Consider the following 27,263-nt stretch of genomic DNA (forward strand, 5'->3'; position numbering starts at 1 on the left):
GGGAAGGGTGGAGAAGCAGATGGTCACTTCTCCTGTGTGCCCTAAGAATCGAATCTGGGACGTCCATATGACAGGCCAACACTCTACCACTGAACCAGCCCACCAGAGCTGAAATACTTTATTTTTAGAGAGTTAAAAATACTCTAGTTCTGATGATGTTAAAAATATTATTTTAACCGTTTATATATAGTTTTCCAGATTTCAAAAATGTTAACTCTTTAATTTTTTTTATTTTTAGAACTTCAGTGTCTGTACATTTGATGGAATGGTCCCCTGATGGTGAATATTTTGCTACTGCTGGAAAGGTAAAAGGACCAAAAAAAACATAAAAGAAACAGAACAAAAATGTTCCTATTTTTCTTTTTAGTTTTCTCATCTGTAAAATTAGGATAATATTACTCTGCAAAGGTGGCCTGAGGAATAGTGATAGATTTGTAAACGATCAGGTATGCTTCCCATAGGCAGTAGGCACTTAGGAAATAATGGCTTTTATTCTTCTTCTTATATAACCTTTTAGAAAAAGTCTGTTTTAAAAAATTAATTTTGTTTTGAAAATAGTGCATGTCCATAATTTAAAAGTAAAACAGAGTCACAATGAAAAGAATCACTCCCGTCTTCCTGGAGGCAGTTATTTGTCAAACTGTGTGTTTTGGTACTTCCTCTCATATTCCTAAACAACTTGCTTTTGCTCTCATTTCCTGGTTCTTCTTTCTTTATTTTTATGTATCACCTCTTGCCTTCCTCCTAAGGCAGCTGAGACTTCAGTTTTCTAGCTGATCATTCCAAACCTATCTTTACTTCTAACACATATACATATTCATTTCCCTTTTTCCCATCTACTGATCTAGGTATCTCATAATTTTGCATATATCAGTATGTATTGTTTGCATTATTGATTATGCAGAATATTCTTCACAGAATAATTACTTTGGTGTTTATAATTACTTTGTTTTATTATTTGCTTAGTTTTCTATGTACCTAATTCATCTCCTAAACCTCTGACAGTTTTTGTATCTTCTCATTATAATCCCAAAGAGGAGGTATCTTGGAGATGTGTGTTCTCTTTGTTCCAGCCTGGCTTAGTTCTCTCCAAGTCTAAGGTAGAGCTGTGATTTTGGGATTTACTTTTAGCAGTCTCCGGAAATTGTCTTTGATTATTTCCTTGGTTGAATTTCCTGTTTCTTAGTGTCATTTATCTTCCTCTTTCCTTATTTTGTGGGAATATCCTCTAGTAGATTCCTTATAAATGTTGAATGTGAAAAAATGCATTGAGGCCTTATAAATCTGAACAAAAATTTCTTCTGTTTTATGCTTGATTTGGCTGGGCAGAGAATTGGGTTGAAAATATCTTTTGCCCAGAATTTTTTAAGTCATAGTTCTATTGCCTTTTTTAGCTTCTAATGTTGCCATTCAAGGAGTAAAATGCCATTATGACTATATTTCCCCATCTTCAGCTTATAAAGGCTTTAAGAATCTTCAGATTTATCCCCAATGTTCTGAAATTTCATGATGATGTCATGGTGTAGGAAGTCATCTATAAATATTTTAGTGTGTATCTCTGTGGGATAAAGACTTTTATGTGTAGGTAATTTGGTGGGCCTGTTTAATTGGAAAACTCATATCCTTTAGTTCAGGGAGATTACTTTTTTATTTTTATTTTTTTGTATTTTTTTCCGAAGTTAGAAGCGGGGAGGCAGTCAGACAGACTCCCGCATGTGCCCGACCGGGATCCACCTGGCATGCCCACCAGGGGCGATGCTCTCAGCCCATCTGGGCATTGCTCCCTTGCGACCAGAGCCATTCTAGCGCCTGAGGCAGAGGCCACAGAGCCATCCACAGTGCCTGGGCCAACTTTGCTCCAATGGAGCCTCAGCTGCGGGAGGGGAAGAGAGAGACAGAGAGGAAGGAGAGGGGGAAGGGTGGAGAAGCAGATGGGCGCTTCTCCTGTGTGCCCTGACTAGGAATTGAACCTGGGGCTTCCACACGCCAGGCTGATGCTCTACCGCTGAGCCAACTGGCCAGGGTAGGGAGATTATATTACTTCTTTTGTGTTGTTCTTTTCCTTTCATGTTGTCTTTTGTCTCTTTCTGGTTCTCCTTTTGTTTAGATGTGGATCCTCTGTACTGATCCTTCCTTTTTCCTCATCTCTTTTTCTATCTTTTCATTTTTTTAATTAAAAAAAAAAAATTTCAGGCCCTGGTTGGGCCGTTCAGTAGATAGAGCGTGGTCCTGGTATGCTGAGGTTCCTGGTTTGATCCCCAGTTAGGGCACATACAAGAAGCACCCAATGAATGCACAACTAAATGGAATAACTAAGTGGAAAAATTAGTTGATGCCTCTCTCTCTCTCTCTGCTCCTTCTTCCACCCTCTCCCCTTCCTCCCATCCCCACCCCATCTCAAATCAATGGAATAATAAAAAAACCCCAATATTTTTTAAATTTCTATATGTCTTTGTTTAATTTTGGGGTGTATTTTTCCAGCTTAAACTCTGGAATAATTATTTCTTGCTATTAATTTTTAAATTTCAAGAGTTTTTTCCTTATTCTAGGATTACTTTTTTTTTTCACCTTACCTACAGTAAAAAAACCCAACAGTTTGAATTGTTTATATATAATATTATACATATAAAACATATATAATATATATAATTGTTATATATCATGTTATATAACATAATATATGTAAAAGTTATATATAATTTTACATATGTGCAGGACTTTTAGGTATATTTAAATGAGAAAAATAGAGAAAACCACATCTTCCCAGAAGTGTTAAGTCCATAATTCTTTTTTTTTATTGATTTTAATTTATTGTGTTTACATAGATTCTAGTGTTGCCCTGAATGCATCTCCCCCTCCCCCTATTCCCCTCAACATCTACCTTGTCCCCCTCCACATAGCGCCTTCCCCCCTTCCCTTCAGGTTTATCCCATCCTATCATCCCCTTTTTCTCTGTCCTCTTTTTCTCTGGTCCCTTTGATCTCTTCTCTGTCTCAGTTCTGTTGCTCAGTTGACATTGTTCATTGGATTCCTCAAATGAGTGAGGTGATATGATATTTTTCTTTTTCTTCCTGGCTTATTTCACTTAGTGTAATAGTTTCCAGGTCCATCCATGTTGTTACAAAAGGTAAGATTTCCTTCTTCCTCAGGGCTGCATAATATTCTATTGTGTATATGTACCACAGCTTTTTAATCCACTCCTCCACTGACGGACACTTGGGCTGTTTCCAGATCTTCACTATTGTGAACAATGCTGCCGTAAACATGGAGGTGCATTTCTCCTTTTGAAACAGTGCTATGGTGCTCTTGGGGTATATTCTTAAAAGTGGGATAGCTGGGCCAAAAGGCAGTTTGATTTTTAATTTTTTGAGGAATCTCCATACTGTTTTCCACAGTGGCTGCACCAGTCTGCATTCCCACCAGCAGTGCAGGAGGGTTCCCTTTTCTCCACATCCTTGCCAGCACTTATGCTGTGTTGTTTTCTGGATGAGCGCCATTCTGACTGGTGTGAGGTGATATCTCATTGTGGTTTTAATTTTCATTTCTCTAATGATTAGTGATATGGAACATTTTTTCATATGCCTATTGGCCATCTGTATGTCCTCTTTGTAGAAGGGTCTATTCATTTCTTTTGCCCATTTTTTGATTGGATTGTTTACGTTCCTGGTGTTGAGTTTTACAAGTTCTTTATAAATTTTGGTTATTAACCCCTTATCAGATGTGTTGTCGAATATGTTCTCCCATTGTGTAGTTTGTCTTTTTATTCTGTTCTTATTGTCTTTTTTTTTGTTCTTATTGTCTTTAGCTGTGCAAAAGCTTTTTCATTTGATATAATTCCATTTGTTTATTCTGTCTCTTATTTTACTTGCCCGTGGAGATTAATCAGCAAATATATTGCTGCAAAAGATGTCAGAGAGCTTACTGCCTATGTTTTCTTCTAAGATGTTTATGGTTTCATGACTTACATTTAAGTCTTTTATCCATTTTGAGTTTATTTCTGTGAATAGTATAAGTTGGTGGTCTAGTTTCATTTTTTTGCAGGTAGCTGTTCAATTTTCCCAACACCATTTGTTAAAGAGGCTGTCTTTACTTCATTGTATGCTCTTATCTCCTTTGTCAAATATCGGTTGTCCATAAAGGTGTGGGTTTATTTCTGGGTTCTCTGTTCTGTTCCATTGATCTATATGCCTGTTCTTATGCCAGTACCAGGCTGTTTTGAGTACAATGGCCTTGTAATATGACTTGATATCAGGAAGTGTGATACCTCCCACTTTATTCTTCCTTTTCAAGATTGCTGAGGCTATTCGTGTTCTCTTTTGGTTCCATATATATTTTTGGAATATGTGTTCTATATCTTTGAAGTATGTCATTGGCATTGCATTGAATTTATAAATTGTTTTGAGTAATATAGACATTTTAATGATGTTTATTCTTCCTAACCGTGAGCACGGTATATGCTTACACTTGTTTATATCTTCCTTGATTTCTTTTCTTTCCTTTTTTTTTTTTTGTATTTTTTATAGTTGGAAACAGGGAGGCAGTCAGACAGACTCTTGCATGCGCCCAACCGGGATCCACCGGCATGCTCACCAGGGGGCGATGCTCTGCCCATCTGGGGCGTTGCTCTGTTGCAACCAGAGCCATTCTAGCACCTGAGGCAGAGGCCATAGAGCCATCCCCAGCGCCCGAGCCAACTTTGCTCCAATGGAGCCTTGGTTGTGGGAGGGGAAGAGAGAGACAGAGAGGAAGGAGAGGGGGAGGGGTGGAGAAGCAGATGGGCGCTTCTCCTGTGTGCCCTGGCCGGGAATTAAACGCGGGACTCCTGCATGCCAGGCCGACGCTCTACCGCTGAGCCAACCGGCCAGAGCCTTCCTTGATTTCTTTTATCAATGTTTTATAATTTTCCAAGTACAAGTCTTTAATCTACTTGGTTAAATTTACTCCTAGGTACTTTATGTTTTTGATTGCAATAGTGAAGGGGATTGTTTCCTTAATTTCTCTTTCTGACAGTTCATTGTTGGTGTATAAAAATTAATACTCCAATTTCTGAGTATTAATTTTATATCCTGCCACCTTGCTGAATTCATTTATCAGGTCCAGTAGTTTTTTGACTGAGACTTTAGGGCTTTCTATATACAATATCATATCATCTGCAAATAATGATAGTTTTACCTCTTCTTTTCCAATTTGGATGCCTTTTATTTCTTCTACTTGTCTGATTGCTGTGGCTAGGACTTCCAGAACTATGTTGAATTAGAGTGGTGAAAGGGGGCACCCCTGCCTTGTTTCTGATCTTCAGGGGATTGCTTTTAATTTTTGCCCATTGAGTATGATGCTGGCTGTGGATTTGTCATAGATGGCCTTTATCGTGTTGAGGTATGTTCCCTGTATTTCCACTGTGCTGAGGGTTTTAATCATGAATGGGTGCTGGGTTTTATCAAATGCTTTTTCTGTATCTATTGAAATTATCATATGGTTTTTCTCCTTCCTTTTGTTCATGTGATGAATTGCATTGATTGATTTGCAAATATTGTACCAGCCTTGCCTCTTCAGAATAAATCCCACTTGATCATGGTGTATGATTTTTTTCATATATTGTTGGATCCAGTTTGATAATATTTTGTTGAGGATTTTAGCATCTAAATTCATCAGGGATATTGGCCTATAGTTTTCTTTCTTTGTGTTGTCTTTGCCTGGTTTTTAAATCAGAATTATGCTCGCCTCATAAAAGGTACTTGAAAGTCTTGCTTCCTCTTGAATTTTTTGAAATAGCTTGAAAAGGATGGGAGTTAGTTCTTCTTTGAATATTTGGTAGAATTCACTTGTGAAGCCATCAGGCCAAGGACTTTTGTTTGTTGGGAGTTTTTAATAACTGTTTTGATCTCATTTGTTGTCATTCAAATTTTCTGATTCTTCCAGATTGATTTTTAAAGATTATATGTTTCAAGGAATTTGTCCATTTCATCTAGGTTGTCTAATTTTTTGGCATACAGTTCTTCATGGTATTTTCTTAAAATCCTTTGTATTTCTGTTATGTCATTTGTTATTTCTCCTGTCTCATTTCTAATTTTATTTATTTGAGTCCTCTCTCTTTCTTTCTTGGTGAGTTTGGTTAAAGTTTCATCTATCTTGTTTACCCTTTCAAAGAACCAGCTCCTGGTTTCATTGATCCTCTGTATTATTTCTTTAGCCTCTATGTCATTTATTTCCACTCTGATCTTTATAATTTCCTTCCTTCTAATACCTCTGGGCTTTACTTGCTGTTCTTTTACTAGTTCTTTTAGATGCAGGGTTAAGTTGTTTATTTGAGCTTTTTCTAGCTTCTTAAGGTATGCCTGTAATGGTATCAACTTCCCTCTCAGTACTGCTTTTGCTGTGTCCCATAAATTTTGAGTTGTTATTCTCATTGTTAACCCATTCATTATTTAATAACATGCTATTTAGTTCTCAAGTGTTTGAGTATTTTTCAGTTTTCTGTTGTGGTTGATTTCTAGTTTTATGCCATTGTGATCAGAGAAAATGTTTAATATGATTTCAATCTCCTTAAATTTGTTGAGACCGCTTTGTGCCTAACATGTGGTCTATCCTAGAGAATGTACCATGAGCACTTGAAAAGAATGTATATTCTGCTGCTTTAGGGTGAAAGGTTCTGAAGATATTTATTAAATCGAGTTGATATAGTGTGTCCTTTAACTCTGCTGTTTCTTTGTTAATTTTCTTTCTTGAAGATCTATCTAGTGATCTTAGTGGGGTATTGAAATTCCCTACTATTATAGTATTGCTGTTGATCTTGCCCTTTATATTCATCAAAGTCTGTTTATATATTTAGGTGCTCCTAAATTAGGTGCATAGATATTTATAATGGTTATATCTTCCTGTTGGATTGCTCCCTTTATCATTATGTACTCACCTTCTTTATCTCTTACTATAGCCTTTGTTTTGAAGTCCATTTTGTCTGATATAAGTATTGTTACCCCAGCTTTGTTTTTCATTTCCATTTGCATGAAATATTTTTTCCATAATTTTACCTTCAGTCTATATGCATCTTTTGTTTTAAGGTATGTCTCTTGTAGATAGCATATGTATAGGTCCTGTTTTCTTATCCATGCAGCTACCCTATGTCTTATGATTGGATCATTTAATCCATTTACATTTAAGGTTATTATTGATATGTAGTTTATTTCCATTTTATTCTTTTTTTTTATAAATTTTTATTAATGTTAATGGAATGACATTAATAATTCAGGGTACATATATTCAAAGAAAACATGTCTAGGTTATCTTGTCATTAAATTATGTTGCATACCCCTCACCCAGAGTCAGATTGTCCTCCGTCACCCTCTATCTAGTTATCTCTGTGCCCCTCCCCCTCCCCCTAACTCTCTCCCTCCCTCCCTCCTGCTTCCTCCCTCCCCCCACCCCTGGTAACCACCACTCTCTTGTCCATGTCTCTTAGTCTCGTTTTTATGTTCCACCAGTGTATGGAATCATGTAGTTCTTGTTTTTTTCTGATTTACTTATTTCACTCCGTATAATGTTATCAAGATCCCACCATTTTGCTGTAAATGATCTGATGTCATCATTTCTTATGGCTGAGTAGTATTCCATAGTGTATATGTGCCACATCTTCTTTATCCAGTCTTCTATTGAAGGGCTTTTTGGTTGTTTCCATGTCTTGGCCACTGTGAACAGTGCTGCAATGAACATGGGGCTACATGTGTCTTTACGTATCAATGATTCTGAGGTTTTGGGGTATATACCCAGTAGAGGGATTGCTGGGTCATAAGGTAGTTCTATTTGCAGTTTTTTGAGGAACCACCATACTTTCTTCCATAATGGTTGTACTACTTTACATTCCCACCAACAGTGTATGAGGGTTCCTTTTTCTCCACAGCCTCTCCAACATTTGCTATTACCCATCTTGTTGATAATAGCTAATCTAACAGGGGTGAGGTGGTATCTCATTGTAGTTTTGATTTGCATTTCTCTAATAACTAATGAAGCTGAGCATCTTTTCATATATCTGTTGGCCATTTGTATTTCTTCGTGGGAGAAGTGTCTGTTCATGTCCTCTTCCCATTTTTTTATTGGATTGTTTGTTTGTTTGTTGTTGAGTTTTATGAGTTCTTTGTAAATTTTGAATATTAGGCCCTTATCTGAGCTGTTGTTTGAAAATATCAGTTCCCAATTAGTTGGCTGTCTGTTTATTTTGATATCAGTTTCTCTTGCTGAGCAAAAACTTTTTATTCTGATGTAGTCCCATTCATTTATCTTTGCCTTCACTTCTCTTGCCATTGGAGTCAAGTTCATAAAATGTTCTTTAAAACCCAGGTCCATGAGTTTAGTACCTATGTCTTCTTCTATGTTCTTTATTGTTTCAGATCTTATATTTAGGTCTTTGATCCATTTTGAATTAATTTTAGTACATGGGGACAGGCTGTAGTTGAGTTTCATTCTTTTGCATGTGGCTTTCCAGTTTTCCCAACACCATTTGTTGAAGAGGCTTTCTTTTCTCCATTTTGTGTTGTTGGCCCCTTTATCAAAGATTATTTGACCATATATATGTGGTTTTATTTCTGGGCTTTCTATTCTGTTCCATTGGTCTGAGTGTCTATTTTTCTGCCAATACCATACAGTTTTGATTATTGTGGCCCTATAATATAGTTTAAAGTCAGGTATTGTAATCCCCCCAGCTTCATTCTTTTTCCTTAGGATTGCTTTGGCTATTTGGGGTTTTTTATAGTTCCATATAAATCTTATGATTTTTTGTTCCATTTCTTTAAAAAATGTCATAGGAATTTTGATGGGAATTGCATTAAATTTATATATTACTTTGGGTAATATGGCCATTTTGATTATATTTATTCTTCCTATCCAAGAACAAGGAATATTTTTCCATCTCATTGTGTCTTTTTCTATTTCTCTTAGCAATGCCTTGTAGTTTTCATTATATAGGTCCTTTACATTCTTTGTTATGTTTATTCCTAGGTATTTTATTTTTTTTGTTGCAATCGTGAAGGTGATTATTTTTTTGAGTTCGTTTTCTAATATTTCATTGTTGGCATATAGAAAGGCTATGGACTTTTGTATGTTAATTTTGTATCCTGCGACCTTACTGTATTGGTTTATTGTTTCTAGTAATCTTTTTGTGGAGTCCTTTGGGTTTTTGATGTATAGGATCATATCATCAGCAAAAAGTGATACCTTTACTTCTTCTTTTCCGATATGGATGCCTTTTATTTCTTTGTCTTGTCTGATTGCTCTGGCCAGAACTTCTAGCACCACGTTAAATAAGAGTGGAGAGAGTGGACAACCCTGTCGTGTTCCTGATTTAAGGTGGAAAGTCCTCAGTTTTACGCCATTTAATATGATGTTGGCTGATGGTTTATCATATATGGCCTTTATCATGTTGAGATATTTTCCTTCTATACCCATTTTGTTGAGAGTCTTAAACATAAAATTGTGTTGTATTTTATCGAAAGCCTTTTCTACATCTATTGATAAGATCATGTGGTTTTTGTTCTTTGTTTTGTTGATATGGTGTATTACGTTAACCGTTTTGCGTATGTTGAACCATCCTTGAGATTCTGGGATGAATCCCACTTGATCATGATGTATTATTTTTTTAATATGTTGTTGTATTCGATTTGCCAGTATTTTGTTTAGTATTTTAGCATCTGTATTCATTAGAGATATTGGTCTGTAGTTTTCTTTCATTGTGCCATCCTTGCCTGGTTTTGGTATGAGGGTTATGTTGGCCTCATAAAATGTGTTTGGGAGTATTGCTTCTTCTTCAATTTTTTGGAAGACTTTGAGTAGAATAGGAACCAAGTCTTCTTTGAATGTTTGATAGAATTCACTAGTATAACCGTCTGGGCCTGGACTTTTATTTTTGGGGAGGTTTTTAATAGTTTTTTCTATTTCCTCCCTGCTGATTGGTCTGTTTAGGCTTTCTGCTTCTTCATGACTCAGTTTAGGAAGGTTGTATTGTTCTAGGAATTTATCCATTTCTTCTATATTGTTGTATTTGGTGGCATATAGTTTTTCATAGTATTCTACAATAATTCTTTGTATATCTATGATGTCTGTGGTGATTTCTTCTCTTTCATTTTGGATTTTATTTATTTGAGTCCTGTGTCTTTTTTCCTTGGTGAGTCTTGCCAAGGATTTGTCGATTTTGTTGATCTTTTCAAAGAACCAGCTCCTTGTTTTATTGATTTTTTCTATAGTTTTTCTGTTCTCTATTTTGTTTATTTCTGCTCTGATTTTTATTATCTCCTTTCTTCGGCTGGTTTTGGGTTGTCTTTGTTCTTCTTTTTCTAGCTCCTTAAGGTGTGAAGTTAAGTGGTTTACTTCGGCTCTCTCTTGTTTGTTCATATAGGCCTCAAGTGATATGAACTTTCCTCTTATTACTGCTTTTGCTGCATCCCAGAGATTCTGATATGTCGTATTTTCATTTTCATTTGTCTGTATATATCTTTTGATCTCTGCACTTATTTCTTCTTTGACCCATTCATTTTTTAGAAGTATGTTGTTTAGTTTCCACAATTTTGTGGGTTTTCCCCCCTCTTTTTTACAGTTGAATTCTAGTTTCAAGGCTTTATGATCAGAGAATATGCTTGGTACAATTTCAATTTTTCTAAATTTGCTGATATTGTCTTTGTGGCCCAACATATGGTCAATTCTTGAGAATGTTCCATGTACACTAGAGAAAAATGTATACTCTGTCGCTTTGGGATGAAGTGTCCTGTAGATGTCTATCATATCCAGGTGTTCTAGTATTTTGTTTAAGGCCACTATATCTTTATTGATTCTCTGTTTGGATGACCGATCTAGAGCCGTCAGCGGTGTATTGAGGTCTCCAAGTATTAATTGTATTTTTGTCAGTTTTTGTTTTAAGGTCAATAAGTAGCTGTCTTATATATTTTGGTGCTCCTTGGTTTGGTGCATATATATTAAGGATTGTTATGTCTTCTTGATTCAGTGTCCCCTTAATCATTATGAAATGACCATTTTTGTCTCTGAGTACTTTTTCTGTCTTGTAGTCAGCATTATCAGATATGAGTATTGCTACACCTGCTTTGTTTTTGGGTGTTGTTTGCTTGGAGTATTGTTTTCCAGCCTTTCACTTTGAATTTGTTTTTATCCTTGTTGCTTAGATGAGTTTCTTGTAGGCAGCATACAGTTGGATTTTCTTTTTTAATCCATTCTGCTACTGTGTCTTTTTATTGGTAAGTTTAATCCATTTACATTTAGTGTAATTATTGACACTTGTGGGTTCCCTATTGCCATTTTATAAATTGCTTTCTGTTAGTTTTGTATCTTGTTTGATTCTTCTCTTTTGTTTTTCTATTGTTTGTTTTTGTTTGTTTGTATTCCATACTTCTTTCTTCTGTTGCTACCTTTTTTAAGTCAAGTGTTTTTGTGGTGGTTTTTTCAAGGGTGGTTACCATTAAGTAATGAAAAGGGTACCTACCATATTCATTGTAGTACCCTTTCTTATGAGTATTTCTGCGCTTCATCGTCCTTTGCTACTGTTAATCTTCATCTTTTCTCCCCTTTTTTTTCTTTTGTTGTCACAGTTTAAGTTTGGTTTTATTGTTTTCTTGGTGGAGCTGTTACTTGTGGTTTTGTTTTCTTTTGTTCTTTGAATCTGGTTGGAAAACCCCCTTTAGTATTTCCTGGAGTGGGGGCTTTCTGATGATAAATTTTCTCATCTTTTCTGTATTTGTGAATGTTTTTATATCTCCTTCGTACTTGAAGGATAGCTTTGATGGGTATAGTATTCTTGGCTGAAAGTTCCTCTCTTTCAGGGCTTTGAATATTGGGGTCCACTCTCTTCTAGCTTATAGAATTTCTGCTGAGAAATCTGATGATAATCTAATAGGTCTTCCTTTATATGTTGTATTCTTCTTTTCCCTGGCTGCCTTGAGAATTTTTTCTTTGTCATTGGTTTGTGTCATCTTCATTATGATGTGCCTTGGAGTGGGTTTGTTGAGGTTAAGAAAACTCGGTGTTCTGTTTGCTTCTTGAATTTGAGGCTTTAGTTCTTTCCACAGGCTTGGGAAGTTCTCATCTATTATTTGTTTGAGTATATTCTCCATTCCATTTTCTTTCTCTTCTCCCTCTGATATACCTATTATTCTTATGTTATTCTTTCTGATGGAGTCAGACAATTCCTGTAGGGCTTTCTCGTTTTTTATTATTTTTGAGTCTCTTTCTTCTTCTCTCTGTTGTGCCTCAAGTTGCTTGTCTTCTATTTCACTAATCCTATCTTCTGTCTGGGCTGTTCTATTAGCTAAGCTTGTTATCTCGTTTTTCAGTTCGTGAATTGAGTTTTTCATTTCTGTTTGATTTGTTTTTATAGTTTCAATTTCCTTGGTAATATATTCTTTGTGATTGTTGAGTTGTTTTCTGATTTCCCTAAATTGCCTTTCTGTGTTTTCTTGTATATCTCTGAGTATTTTTAAGATTTCTATTTTAAATTCTCTGTCATTTGGCTCCAAGGCTTACAATATGTTAAATCTTTTCTCCATAGATTTTCCCACATCTATTTGTGTTACCTCTCTATCTTTTGTATCCATAATAATCGATTTCCTTTTTCTTATTGGCATCTGAAGGTGGTCTTGTTGATAGTGTTAATTAGAATTAATAAAGAATAAAAAGGGGGGGAAAAAAAAGGGAAAACACTCCACACACAAAAAAAGTAATAATTTATTATTTCCCCCTTTTTTCTTTCTTCTCCTCCCCTCCTCTCACCTCTTTAGGGAAATATTGTGATGACCTGTGAATTATATTATGCTAAATGGAACAAAAACTGCCTATAACGGAGGGCCTGATTTGGAGTGAAGAGTTCAAGGGGCAAAAAAGGGAGTAGGGACCTACTAAATGTAAAAAAAAAAAAAAAAGGGAGAATATCTTAGACAAGCATAAAATGATTTGCTTTTAAGTGATGGTCGACTAAGAGATATAATGAGAGGGATAAGAGGGAAACAGAAAAAAGGAGAAAAAAATAATAATATTTAAAGAAGAAAAAAATAAAAATAATAAGTAAAAATCTGTTGTATTAAGTGGAGCGAAGACTAAATACAATGGAGACTTTGGGTTGGGAGGAATGCTAGGGAGTTAAAAAGCAATGTAAAACGTACCCAAAATGCCACAAAAACAAACTAATAAAGGAAAACCAAGAACAAAAGCAGAAAAGGAAATAAAAAAAAAAGAACAAACAACAACAAAAAAACAAAAAAACTTGAGTCCCAAATTAAATAATTTGTTCGTGATTGAGGATTAAATGGGAGGAAAAGTAAAAGGAGAAAAGAAGAAACGAATAGAAAGGAAAAAATAAGAAAAAGAGAGAAACGAAGGAAGAAAAAAAGGAAAGGGAAAAAACAACAACAAAAAAAACAAAAAGAAAACAAAAGGGGAGAGAGTGAGAGTTAAGGGTTTTGGAGTGTAACCCTAAAGAAGAGTAAGGATGAAGCAAAGAAATAAAATGTAACACTCATGGGTAGTGTAGTTCAAGAAAAGGGTAGCATAAGATGGGCAGAGAATAAAAGGACCGAGGTGGAGGAAATACAAATAATAATAAAGGCAATAAGAAAGAAGAAAGAAACAACAACAACGAAGAATTAATGGAACAAGTTATAAAGACTGGATTTTTCTTGATTTTGAGAGGTTAACTTCTTCCTTTTTCTTTTCTCTCCCTCTTCCTGGTCGGTGACTCTGTACCCCAGATTCTGCCCCTGTGTCACGCTTAGGTAGGGATTTGCAGTTGATGGGATTCTATGGCAATGTCATATAATTGGCTTTAGTCTCGCTGGTAGTCAAGGCTTGTTGGCATTTGCAGAGTCCAACAATGAGAGAGTTTGCTTTCCTGGAGTCTCTCCCCTAGTCTCCCCTTCCTGAATTAGCAGCCTGGTGATCCAGCTATGAGGCTGCCACTGCTTTTGTCTGGGGAGTAAGAGGCTCAAAGAGCTGGGAAATCCCCACTCTATGCTCACTCAGCGCAAGGCTCTGGGTAAGGCTCTGGCAGTCAGAGCCTCCAGTGTAATCAGGCGGGGCTGGGAGTCAGTTGTTGTCAAGGTGACTGTTCAGCGCCTACCATTCAGTTGGACCACTCAACCCAGGCTTTCCACACTTTGTAGCCTGTTTTGGCTGGGAAGAAGATGCACTATTCGCTGCTTGCTGTATAGATCTTAATATCTGCCAAGTCCCTCTTGTTAGGTATATCCCTGAATATGGAGGCTCTGTCAATCAGAAGTTGCCCCTGCCCCTTTAGCGAAAGGCACTGAAAAATATTATGCCTCTTGTCTTGGATCGCTGAACTGGGAGAGATCTTATCAATTAGAGCCCTGTGGGTGCGCAGATTTCGTGGGTTAAGCTAATTTCAGTGATTGGATCCACAGCTATGCTCCAGAGAGTATTTCAGGCTGCCTGCGCGCCCCTCCCCCAACGCTTGAATGGCTGGGTGAGGTGCCCCGCCCACGGAGAGAATCTCCCGACTAGGAAAGACAGGTTTGGCGCCCCTCCCGGACTGCGGCACGGGGGCGCGCGCGGCTTCTCAGTGCACGCCAGTGGCCGGGACTCCCCGGACCGCGGCACAGGGCGCGCGTGCGGCTTCTTAGTGCACTCCGGTGGCCAGGACTCTCCGGACCGTGGCGTGGGCAGCTGCACGTATGGGTTGACTCACCACAGGCGTATTCCCTCCTTGGCAACAGTCCTTTCACTTTCAGTGTGTGTGTGGAACTCCGGGATGCTCCGAGGATAAATTTTTCTGTTTCTAGTTGATAAATTTGTTGAGATTTTGGGGAGATCTGTCGGATGCGCTGCTCTCGGCGCCATTTCCGTGACGTCCGCTTCTGGGTTTTTTTCCCCATTTTATTCTTTAAAGCTGTATTCCTCCTTTGCTATATTCTTTCCCCCCTTTGATCTGTTTACAACAGGCCCCTTAACATTTCTTGCAGCATTGGTTTGGTTGTAATGAATTTCTTGAGGTTTTTTTTTTTTTTTTTTGTCTGGGAAGCTTTTTATTTCTCCTTCAATTTTTTTTTTTTTTGTATTTTTCTGAAGTTGGAAATGGGGAGGCAGTCAGACAGACTCCTGCATGCACCCAACTGGGATCCACTTGACATGCCCACCAGGGGGCAATGCTCTGCCCATCTGGGGCGTTGCTCTGTTGCAACTAGAGCCATTCTAGCGCCTGAGGCAGAGGCCATAGAGCAGCGGTTCTCAACCTGTGGGTCGCGACCCCGGCGGGGGTCGAACGACCAAAACACAGGGGTCGCCTAAAGCCATCGGAAAATACATATTTATTATACAATACATTTTAAAATAAAATATGTATTTCTGATGGTTTTAGGCGATCCCTGTGTTTTGGTCATTCGACCCCCGCTGTGGTCGTGACCCACAGGTTGAGAACTGATGCCATAGAGCCATCCTCAGCGTCTGGGCCAACTCTGCTCCAATGGAGCCTTGGCTGCGGGAGGGGAAGAGAGAGACAGAGAGGAGAGGGGGAGGGGTGGAGAAGCAGATGGGCGCTTCTCCTGTGTGCCCTGGCTGGGAATCAAACCCAGGACTCTTGCACACCAGGCCGACGCTCTACCACTGAGCCAACCGGCCAGGGCTCTCCTTCAATTTTAAACGATAGCTTTGCTGGATAAAGAAGTCTTGGTTGTAGGCTCTTGTTCTTCATTACTTTGAATATTTCTTGCCATTCCCTTCTGGCCTCAAGTGTTTCTGTTGAGAAGTTGGATGCCATCCTTATGGGGGCTCCTTTTTAGGTAATAGCCTCTTTTTCTCTTGCAGCTTTTAATATTTTCTCTTTATCTCTTAGCTTTGGTATTTTAATTATGATGTGTCTAGGTGTGGATTTCTTTGGGTTTCTCTTTAGTGGAATTCTCTGTGCTCCTTGAACTTTTGTGACTTTTTCCTGCATCAGTTTAGGGACGTTTCCAGCTATGATATGATTGAACAAAGTCTCTATCCCTTGTTCTTTCTCTTCTCCTTCAGGAACCCCGATGATGCAGATGTTATTTCTCTTCATGTTGTCACAGAGCTCTCTTAGAGTTTCCTCAGACTTTTTGAGACTCTTTTCCTTTTGCTGCTCTGCTTCCATGCTTTTGTTTATCTTGTCCTCTAACTCGCTGATTCAATCCTCAGCTTTATCCATCCTGCTTTTAATTCCTTTCATTGTGGTCTTCATTTCTGATATTGTGTTTGTCATTTCTGACTGATTCTTTTTTATTATTTCAATGTTCTTTTTTATACTTGCTATCTATTTAGGTGTTTGTTATGTCCATCTGTTGTTGTTCTAAGATCTTTGAGCATCCTAACAATCATTATTTTAAACTCTGCATTCAGTAATTTGGTTATATCTGACTCATTCAAGTCCTTTTTTGAGGATTTCTCTTGATTCATTTGGGTTACATTTCTCTGCCTTCCCATTCTGTCTGTGTATAAGAAGGGTGTGGCTACAGGAGTTCAATGGGTGTGGCCTCTGTTCCGTAGATGTGGTCTGTCTGTAGGCCTACCACTCCCTCTGCAGCTGCCTCAGGTGTTAGGGTATGGGCATTGCTGGCACTGTCCTGCTGCAGCTGTCACTGTGATTTCTGCCTCTCCTCCACAGGAGGGGCTGTGTTCACGTGCCTGGGCTGCAAGCCCTGGCAGGCTTCGGCCTTCTCCCTGCCCTAGTGGGTGGGGCTGCAAGCCTTGGCACCTCGGGCAAGGCTGCGCACCTATGCTCAGCTGTGGGATTCCCCCTATTCCCCAGCTTTCACCCCGCCCCCCTATGGCAGAGCTTTGCTCACTTGTTGGGCCACAAGCCCGGCTCCATGCTTAGCCGAGTGTCTCTGCTGTTCCCAGCCTTTTCTTTCCCTTCGGGCAGGATTGCAGTTGCAACCACTCTTTCTTGCCTGGCCCTGCATCCAGGCCGGACTGCTTTCGTGTGCCCCTTCCACCCCTGCTGGGCTAGACTGAGGTCACACTGGGTCTCAGTTGTGGCTTCCTGGTTTCCACCCCTGCTGATGAGACTGCGCTTCCTCGTTCCACCACTGCCCGCCCTCCAGCAAGTCCTCAGCAGTGTGGGTGGGGGCAATGGAGCTCAGATCCTAACACTCAATACTGTATTCCTGATGGCTTTCTCCTTCTAAGCAACTCTGCTCTGAGTGCCGTGGGAGAGCTTGTTTGGCTTGTGTCCTGCTTCCCTTTGCTGGTTTTGCTGGTTCCAGGGAAAATATTCACTTTAGGTTTGTGGGTGACTCAGCCCAGGGGTTAGGGTGGCTGTCCCTCAAAGTGTTTCTCCCTGTGCCTCCTAGATTACACTCTCTTCCTGCTACTCTGGTCCTCTCATCTCTCCCTGTTCCCCAGAGCCCTGGGTGGGTGGTTGTGAAAGAGGTTTTCTGTGTGGTCTCTTTAAGACGAATCCTGGGACTGAGAAATCTGTCTCTTTCTCACAGACAGTATCCTGACTTGTTTCACAGCTAAATACTGTCCATATGCTTCTTCTAGGCTCTGATGCTGCAGGCTAGGGCTTTGTTCCTGGTGCTCAGGACCCTCCCCTCTCCACTAAACTCACTTCCCACCACACTAGTGTCTCTGGGCTGCAGTTCATGCCTGGGAGCTGGGCAGCCTTCTCCGCATTTCCACTCTTCCTACCAGTCTCAGTGTGGCTTCTTCAGTGTTCCTTGGTTAAAGAGTCCTCTTAGTTTAGTCCAAAGTTGGTTTTTCCAGATGATGGTTCTTAAAATTAAGTTGTAATCCACTTTGGTTCTAGGAGGTGGAAGTTGGTATGTCCGCCTACTCCATCGCCATCTTGCCGCCCCCTAGGAGTACTCCTTTTTAAACTATAAATACTTCATGAATATACAAGATATAACAATTAAATACACATGAATTCATTACCCAATTTGAGACAAAAAACATAATACTAATTGGCTCTTTATCTTCCTGCTTGCATTGCCTCCTTCCCTTCCCATCCAGGCTACCAGAATCCTTAATTTTATGTTTTATTTTATTATTTTTTTATAGTGTCACATGTATGAATTCTCAAATAATATAATGTTTAGTTTTACATAGTTTTGTATTTATAAAATGATATAGTTATTAAAATACAGATTCAAGATATTAAAAATGTGTGATAATAGATATCATGTACTTTTAGTATAGTCGATAACAAAAAATTACATTTAAAATCATGAATTAAAGTGAATTTGTATTGTTGTTATAGAATTAAAAGTTTTATATTACTCTTTATAATTATAAGGTGAGGATAGATTTTCTAAGAACACCAGGATTTATCCAAGGCTTTTGAGTTCATCTCTAGTTGTAGAACATTCAACTTTTTTTGGCTGAATACTTACTTGGTACAGAAGCAGTTGCTCAACAATTGATGACAGTACAAACAGAGGGAATGTACAACTTTACAAAAAAAAAAAAACTGCAATCATGTGTAGTAGTTCAGCAGTAAATTAGTAATAACTCACAATTTCAGAGTAGTGAGGAGTATGCAAAGTATTTTGAGATAGCTGAAGAACCATAATATAAATACTGTCATCTGTGATTTTTATTTTAGACAAAGTCACATGTACTGCTCATATTACTTTGGTTTGCTTATATCATAACTAAAGTTTAGCATTTAATTCATAATTAGCAGTTATGAAAATAGGAAAGTAATTGTTTTTTCCCCCACTAAAATTCATGGTAATTTTGGGTATTAGTTTTCTTGATTTCTGAAGAAGTAGATCCCAAAACAAGAATTTGAATATAAATAATAAATATGGGGAATGATCACAAGGAAATATACTGGATTTGAGGTTGCAAAGTGAAGGTGCTTAGTAAAGAGTATGTTATCATGCAGGTGATTAATAAGCTTAAATCTCTGGATAACTCTGGGAGCCAGTGTTCTTTACAAACATCATGTTCTTTTTTTTTTTTTTTTTTTTGTATTTTTCTGAAGCTGGAAACGGGGAGAGACAGTCAGACAGACTCCAGCATGTGCCCGACCGGGATCCACCCGGCACACCCACCAGGGGCAACGCTCGCTCTGCCCACCAGGGGGCGATGCTCTGCCCCTCTGGGGTGTCGCTTTGCCGCGACCAGAGCCACTCTAGCGCCTGGGGCAGAGGCCAAGGAGCCATCCCCAGCGCCCGGGCCATCTTTGTTCCAATGGAGCCTTGGCTGCGGGAGGGGAAGAGAGAGACAGAGAGGAAGGAGGGGGTGGGGGGTGGAGAAGCAAATGGACGCTTCTCCTATGTGCCCTGGCCGGGAATCGAACCCGGGTCCCCCGCACGCCAGGCCGACGCTCTTCCGCTGAGCCAACTGGCCAGGACCACAACATCATGTTCTTAACACATATTCTCCACCCATGTTAATCATTGGTTGAGGGCTGGTGAGGGCAGGGGGTTAATTCTCAGTACTCACACAGCTCCTAGAATACTTCATTCAGGGAGATGTAGATGCTGTTAGTTGGAATTAAAATGCTAAGGCATGAGAGTATATAGTTGATGTATTTTATATATTGAATTCTGTCCACTGGCGCTTTGGGTCAGAAGATCTCAGGTAAAGAGCCTCTGGTCTCTGGATATTTTTATTTTTTTAATGATTTGAGAGAGTGAGAGAGAAAGAGAGGGAAGGGAGAGATGAGAAGCATCAACTTGTACTTGATTCACTTTAGTTCATTGATTGCCTCTCATAAATGCCTTAACAGGGGGCTTAAACCAAGCCAGAGATCCCTTGCTCAAGCCAGCGACCTTGGGCTTTACGCCAGCAACTTTGGGCTCCAGCTAGCGACTTTGGGATCATGTCAATGATCCCATGCTCAAGCCAGTGACCCCGTGCTCAAGCTGAAAAGCCCAGGCTCAACTCATATGTGCACGGAAACCTCGAGTTTCTGAACCAGAGACCTCAGGGTTTTGAACCCGGGACCTCAGTGTCCCAGGTTGATGCTCTGTCCATTGCACCACCACAGGTCAGATGTACCTTTTATTTTTTACCTTTCACATTTTTGTCTAAAATCCATGCAGAATAATTTTTAGGTGTGGTTTAAAGAATAGATAAAGTTTCGGCCTGACCTGTGGTGGCGCATGGATAAAGCGTCAACCTGGAAATGCTGAGGTCGCCAGTTCGAAACCCTGGGCTTGCCTGGTCAAGGCACATTTGGGAGTTGATGCTTCCAGCTCCTCCCCCCTTCTCTCTCTCTGTGTCTCCTCTCTCTCTCTCTCCCTCTTCTCTCTAAAATGAATAATAATAAAAAAAGAATAGATAAAGTTTCATTTTTACTATCTGGATATTCAGTTGTCCAACACAATTTATTGAAAAAGCCTCTTCTTTCTCCACTGCTCTGTATGACCACTTTTGTCCTAAAATCAGGTGCTCATATTGTGTGGGTCTGTGTCTGAGTTCTTTTCTTTAGTCCATTGGTCTTTCCTTGTACCAATGTGTCACCTGTCTTAATTGCTATAGCTTTGAAATTATCTTGCTGTTTGCTAGAGGAAGCCCTCCATATTGTTTTTCTTCTTTAAAATCATCTATTCTTGGCCTTCTGTATTTCTGTATTAATCTTAGAAATAAGCTTGAAAATTTTACAAAACAAATGAAATAACCCCTTGTGATATTAATTAGTATTGCATTGACACTATAGATCAGTTTGGGGAGAAGTGATTCTTTTCTAAGATTTTATTTATTGATTTTACAAAGAGGAGGGGGGGAGTGAGAAGTATCAACTCATAGTTGCTTCATTTTAGTTGTTCATTGATTGCTTGTTGTTTGTGCTTTTACCAGGCAAGGCTAGGATTTCAAACTGGTGACCTCAGCATTCCAGGTCAATACTCTGTCTCCTGGCCACTACAGGCAAGGAGAAGTGATATTTTATAATTGAGTCTTCCCATCAATGAACGTGACATAGTTCTTTCATTTATTTTAGATCTTTTTATTTTTCTCAGTAGTGTTTTATCATTTTCTGTTTTCTAGAGAGAGAGACAGATAGGGACAGACAGAAGAGATGAGAAGATGAGAAACATCTAGAAGACAGAGAGATGAGAAACATCAACTCATAGTTGCGGTACCTTGTTGTTCATTGATTGGTTTCTCATATGTGTCCTGGGGGGCTCTAGCTGAGCCAGAGGCCCTTTACTCAAGCCAGCAACATTGGGCTCAAGCCAGTGACTATAGGTCATACCTATGACACTATGCTCAATCTGATGAGCCAATGCTCAAGCCGGCGATCTGGGGTTTCTAACCTGGGTCCTAAGCATCCCAGGTCGACGCCCTCTCCACTGTGCCACCACCTGGTCAGGCTGTGCGGTTTAATTTAATTTAATTTTTTTTTAAGTTAGAAGAGGGGAGATAATGAAGCAGAATCCCTCATGTGCCCCAGCTGAGATCCACCTGGCAACCTCATTTGGGGCTGATGCTCGAGTACTATTTTTAGCACCTGAGGCTCACATGCTCAGACCAACCAAGCTATCCTCAGTGCCTGGGGCCATGCTTGAACCAGTGAGTCACTGGCTGCTGGAGTGAAAGAGGGAGAGAAGGAGAGAGGTGGAGAAGCAGATGGTTGCTACTCTTATGTGCCCGGACAGGGAGTTGAACCTGGGATGTCTGTATGGTGGTCCGATGCTCTGTGTCCAGGCTGTGGGGTTTAATTTTTCTTTTTGTAATTTTATTTATTTATTTATTATGGGTTTTTTAAATTAATTTTTAAAATTTATTGTGTTAGCATGGATTCAAGTGTACCACTCAATATAACACCCTCACCCCCCAACCATGGCCCGCCATTATACCCCTTTTGTCCTCCTCCCCTTAACTCTCTTCCCCCCTTCCCTCTGGGATTTGCTGTCCTGTTATCTGTATCTATGTGTTATGTATGTATAATTTCACTAATCCCTTCACCTTCTCTGATCCCATCCCCTCATTCCCCTTCCCTCTGACAGCTGTCCCTCTGCTCCCTGTGACCCCACCTCTGTCTCTATTCCTTTCCTTAGTTCACCATATTCATTAGATTCCACATATAAGTGAAATCATACGATATTTTTCTTTCTCTGCCTGGCTTATTTCACTTAGTATAATAATCTCCAGGTCAATCCATGCCATTGCAAAGGTAAGATTTCCTTCTTTTTCATGGCTGCGTAGTATTCCATTGTGTATATGTACCACAGCCTTTTTTTTTTTAATTTTTTTTAAATTTTTATTTATAGAGAGAGGGATAGATAGGGACTGACAGACAGGAACGGAGAGAGATGAGAAGCATCAATCATCAGTTTTTCGTTGCGACACCTTAGCTGTTCATTGATTGCTTTCTCATATGTGCCTTGACCGTGAGGTTACAGCAGACCGAGTAACCCCTTGCTCGAGCCAGCGACCTTGGGTCCAAGCTGGTGAGCTTTTTGCTCAAGCCAGATGAGCCCACGCTCAAGCTGGCGACCTCGGGGTCTCGAACCTGGGTCCTTCTGCATCCCAGTCCAATGCTCTATCCACTGCGCCACCACCTGGTCAGGCTGTACCACAGCTTTTTTATTCACTTGTCCACTGACAGACACTTGGGCTATTTCCAGATCTTGGCTCTTGGAAACAATGCTGCAATAAACATGGGGGTGCATATCTTCTTTTGAATCAGTGTTTTGGGAGTCTTAGGATATATTCCTAAACGTGGGATAGCTGGGTCAAAAGGCAGTTCCATTATTAATTTTTTGAGGAAACTCCATAGTGTTTTCCACAGTGGCTGCACCAGTCTGCATTCCCACCAGCACAGCAGTGCAGGACGGTTCCCTTTTCTCCCCACCCTAGTCAGCACTTATTCTGTGTTGATTTGTTAATGAGCGCTCCATTCTGACAGGTGTGAGGTGGTATCTCATTGTAGCTTTAATTGCATTTCTCTGATGATTAGTGAGGTTTAGCATTTTTTCATATGTCTATTGGGCCTCTGTATGTCCTCTTTGGAGAAGTGTCTATTCCAGGGGTCCCCAGACTTTTTACACAGGGGGCCAGTTCACTGTCCCTCAGACCATTGGAGGGCCAGACTATAAAAAAAACTATGAACAAATCCCTATGCACACTGCACAGATCTTATTTTAAAGTAAAAAAACAAACAAAACGGGAACAAATACAATATTTAAAATAAAGAACAAGTAAATTTAAATCAACCAACTGACCAGTATTTCAATGGGAACTATGCTCCTCTCACTGACCACCAATGAAAGAGGTGCCCCTTCTGGAAGTGCGGCGGGGGCCAGATAAATAGCCTCAGGGGGCCGCATGTGGCCCGCGGGCCGTAGTTTGGGAACCCCTGGTCTATTCAGTTCCTTTGCCCATTTTTTAATTGGATTGTTTACCTTCCTGGTGTTGAGTTTTACAAGTTCTTTATAAATTTTGGTTATTAACCCCTTATCAGATGTTTTGGCGAATATGTTTTCCCATTGTGTGAGTTGTCTTTTTATTCTGTTCTTATTGTCTTTAGCTGTGCAAAAGCTTTTTAGTTTGATATAGTCCCATTTGTTTATTTTGTCCTTTATTTCACTTGCCCGTGGAGATATATCAGCAAAAATATTGCTACGAGAGATATCGGAGGGTTTACTGCCTATGTTTTCTTCCAAGATGTTTATGGTTTCGTGACTTACGTTTAAGTCTTTTATCCATTTTATTTTTGTGAATGGTGTAAGTTGGTTGTCTAGTTTTATTTTTTTGCATGTACCTGTCCAGTTTCCCAACACTATTTATTAAAGAGACTGTTTTTACTCTACTGTATGAAATGTTAATTGACCATAATTGCATGGATTTATTTCTAGGTTCTCTGTTCTGTTCTATTGATCTGTATACCTGTTCTTAGGCCACTACCAAGCTGTTTTGATTATAATGACCTTATAGTATTACTTGATATCAGGAAATGTGACACCTTCCACTTTATTCTTTATTTTCAAGATTGCTGAGGCTATTCGGGTTCTTTTTTGGTTCCATATAAATTTTTAGAATATTTGTTCTAGACCTGTGATGTGTGCCATTGGTATTTTAGTGGGAATTCCATTGAATCTATAGATTGCTTTGGATAGTATAGACTTTTTTTTTTTTTTTGTATTTTTCTGAAGCTGGAAACGGGGAGAGACAGTCAGACAGACTCCCGCACGCGCCCGACCGGGATCCACCCGGCACGCCCACCAGGGGCGATGCTCTGCCCCTCCGGGGCGTCGCTCTGCCACGACCAGAGCCACTCTAGCGCCTGGGGCAGAGGCCAAGGAGCCATCCCCAGCGCCCGGGCCATCTTTGCTCCAATGGAGCCTTGGCTGCGGGAGGGGAAGAGAGAGACAGAGAAGAAGGAGGGAGTGGGGGGTGGAGAAGCAAATGGGCGCTTCTCCTATGTGCCCTGGCTGGGGATCGAACCCGGGTCCCCTGCACGCCAGGCCGACGCTCTACTGCTGAGCCAACCAGCCAGAGCCAGTATAGACATTTTAATGATGTTAAGTTTTCCTATCCATGAACACAGTGTATGCTTCAACTTGTTTATATTATTCCTGATTTCTTTTTTCAATCTCTTATAATTTTCTGAGTACAAATCTTTTACCTCCTTGGTTAAATTTATTCCTAGGTACTTTATTTTTTGTCATTGTTTCAATAGTGAAGGGGACTGTTTTCTTAATTTGTTGTTCTGCCAGTTTATTGTTGGTGTATAAAAATGCCACTAATTTGATTTATGAATATTAACCTTATATTCTACCACCTTGCCAAATTCATTTATCAGGTCTAGTAGTTTTTTGACTGAGACTTTAGGTTTTGTATATACAGTGTCATGTCATCAGCAAACAATGACAGTTTCACTTCTTTTCAAATTTGGATGCCTTTTATTTCTTCTTATCTGATTGCTGTGGCTAGGATTTCCAGAACTATGTTGAATAAGAGTGGTGAAAGGGGGCACCCCTGCCTTTTTCCTGATCTTAAGGGGATTGCTTTTAATTTTTGCCTACTGATATGATGTTGGCTTTCAGTTTGTCATATATGGCCTTTATTATGTTGAGGTATGTTCCCTGTATTCTCAGTTTGCTTAGAGTTTTTATTATAAATGGGTGCTGGATTTTATCAAATGGTTTTTCTGCATCTATTGATATAATCATATAAATTTTATCCTTCATTTTGTTTATAAATCACATTTATTGACTTGTGAATATTGTACCAGCCTTGCTTCCCTGGAATAAATCCCACTTGATCATGATGTATATGATCTTTTTAATGTATTGCTGGATCCGGTTTGCTAATATTTTGTTGAGAATTTTAGCATCTATGTTCACCAGGGATATTGGCCTATATTTTCTTTCTTTGTAGTGTCTTTATCTCATTTTGGATTGAGGATAATGCTTGTCTCATAAAATGACCTTGAAAGTCTTCCCTCTTGAATTTTTTGGAATAGCTTGAGAAGGCTAGGTGCTAGTTCTTCGAATGTTTGATAAAATTTGCCTATGAAGCCATCCCATTCAGGATTTTGTTTGCTGGGAGTTGTGTTTTTTTGTTGTTGTTTTTTTTACAGAGACAGAGAGAGTCAGAAAGAGGGATAGATAGGGACAGACAGACAGGAACAGAGAGAGATGAGAAGCATCAATCATCAGTTTTTCATTTTGACACCTTGGTTGTTCATTGATTGCTTTCTCATATGTGCCTTGATCGCAGACCTTCAGCAGATTGAGTAACCCCTTGCTCTAGCCAGTGACCTTGGGTTCAAGCTGGTGAGCTTTTGCTCAAGCCAGATGAGCTCGTGCTCAAGCTGGTAACCTCGGGGTCTCGAACCGGGGTCCTCCAGATCACAGTCTGATCCTCTATCCACTGCGCCATTGTGTGGTCAGGCGGGAGTTTTTTGATAACTGTTTCAATTTCATTTGTTGTAATCATTCTCTTTGGGTTTTCTGTGTCTTCCTGATTGAGTTTTGGAAGATTATATGTTTCTAGGAATTTATCCATTTTGCCTAGGTTGTCTAATTTTTTGGCATATAGATCTTCATAGCATTTTCTTACAATCCTTTGTATTTATGTGGTGTCAGTTACTTCTCCACTTTTATTTCTGATTTTATTTGAGTCCTCTCTCTTTTTTTCTTGATGAGTCTGGTTAAAGGTTCATCAATCTTGTTTACCTTTTCAAAGAACTAGCTCTTGGTTTCATTGATCTTGATCTTTTGTATTTTTTTTAGCCTCTATGTCATTTATTTGAGCTCTAATCTTTATTATTTCCTTTCTTCTACTTCTTCTGGGATTTATTTGTTGTTCTTTTAGGTGCAGGGTTAGGTTGTTTATTTGAGCTTTTTCTTCTTAAGGTATGCCTGTGATGCTATGAACTTCCCTCTCAAGACTGCTTTTGCTGTGTCCCATAGATTTTGGATTGTTGTACATTCATTATCATTTATTTCAAGGAAATTTTTTATTTCTTCCTTGAACTCATTGTTTGCCCATTTTTTATTTAATATCATGCTATTTAGCCTCCAAGTGTTTGAATGTTTTTCAGTTTTTTATTGTAGTTGATTTCTAGTTTTATGTTGTAATTAGAGAAAGATGCTTGATATATAATTTCAGTCTTCTTAAATTTATTGAGACTTGTTTTGTGTCCTAACATGTGGTCTGTCCTAGAAAATGTACCATGAGCACTTGAAAAGAATATCTATTCTGCTGATTTGAGGTGAAAGGTTCTGAAGATAACAATTACGGTAAATCCAGTTGATCTAGTGCAGAGGTCTCAAACTCGCGGCCCGCGGAACAATTTTTTGCGGCCCGCAGACTAATCCACGAACTACAGTTTCTGGTCGTTTTGTGACACAGAAAAGTGTTGCGTAACAGTTGCCTTTTGTAGACCTAGTGCGGCCCGCCGAATGGCTGTGATCTTGCTCTGCGGCCCACATGCTGAGTTGAGTTTGAGACCCCTGATCTAGTGTGTCACGTAGGCTGCTGTTTCTTTGTTAATTTTCTGTATGAAGGATCTATTTATTGATGTTAGTGGGGTATAGAAATTGCCTACTGTTATAGTTTTGCTTTCGCTCTCGCCCTTTATTTCCATCAAAATCTGCTTTATATATTTAGGTGCTCCTATATTAGGTGCATAAATATTTACAATGGTTATATCCTCCTGTTGGATTGCTCCCTTTATCATTATGTAGTGACCTTCTTTATCCCTTTAGCTTTTGTTTTAAAGGCTATTTTATCAAAGGTAAGTATTGCTACTCCAGCTTTTTTTTCATTTTCATTTGTATGAAATATTTTTTTTCCATCACTTCACTTTCAGTCTATGTGTATCTTTTATTTTG

At 39.2% G+C, this 27,263-nt stretch overlaps 1 protein-coding gene across 3 annotated transcripts in view; it reads left to right on the forward strand.

Moving 5' to 3' along the window:
• Window positions 1–27,263, forward strand: part of DMXL2 (Dmx like 2) — a 203,306-nt gene that overhangs the window by 54,998 nt on the left and 121,045 nt on the right. For all 3 annotated transcript variants that reach the window (XM_066341820.1, XM_066341821.1, XM_066341822.1), the window contains exon 6: window positions 239–305. In XM_066341820.1, the coding sequence (XP_066197917.1) occupies window positions 239–305 (67 nt within the window). The remainder of the gene's footprint in view (window positions 1–238; window positions 306–27,263) is intronic.

The sequence above is a fragment of the Saccopteryx leptura genome, chromosome 6, assembly GCF_036850995.1.
Source record: "Saccopteryx leptura isolate mSacLep1 chromosome 6, mSacLep1_pri_phased_curated, whole genome shotgun sequence".
Taxonomy (NCBI): domain Eukaryota; kingdom Metazoa; phylum Chordata; class Mammalia; order Chiroptera; family Emballonuridae; genus Saccopteryx; species Saccopteryx leptura.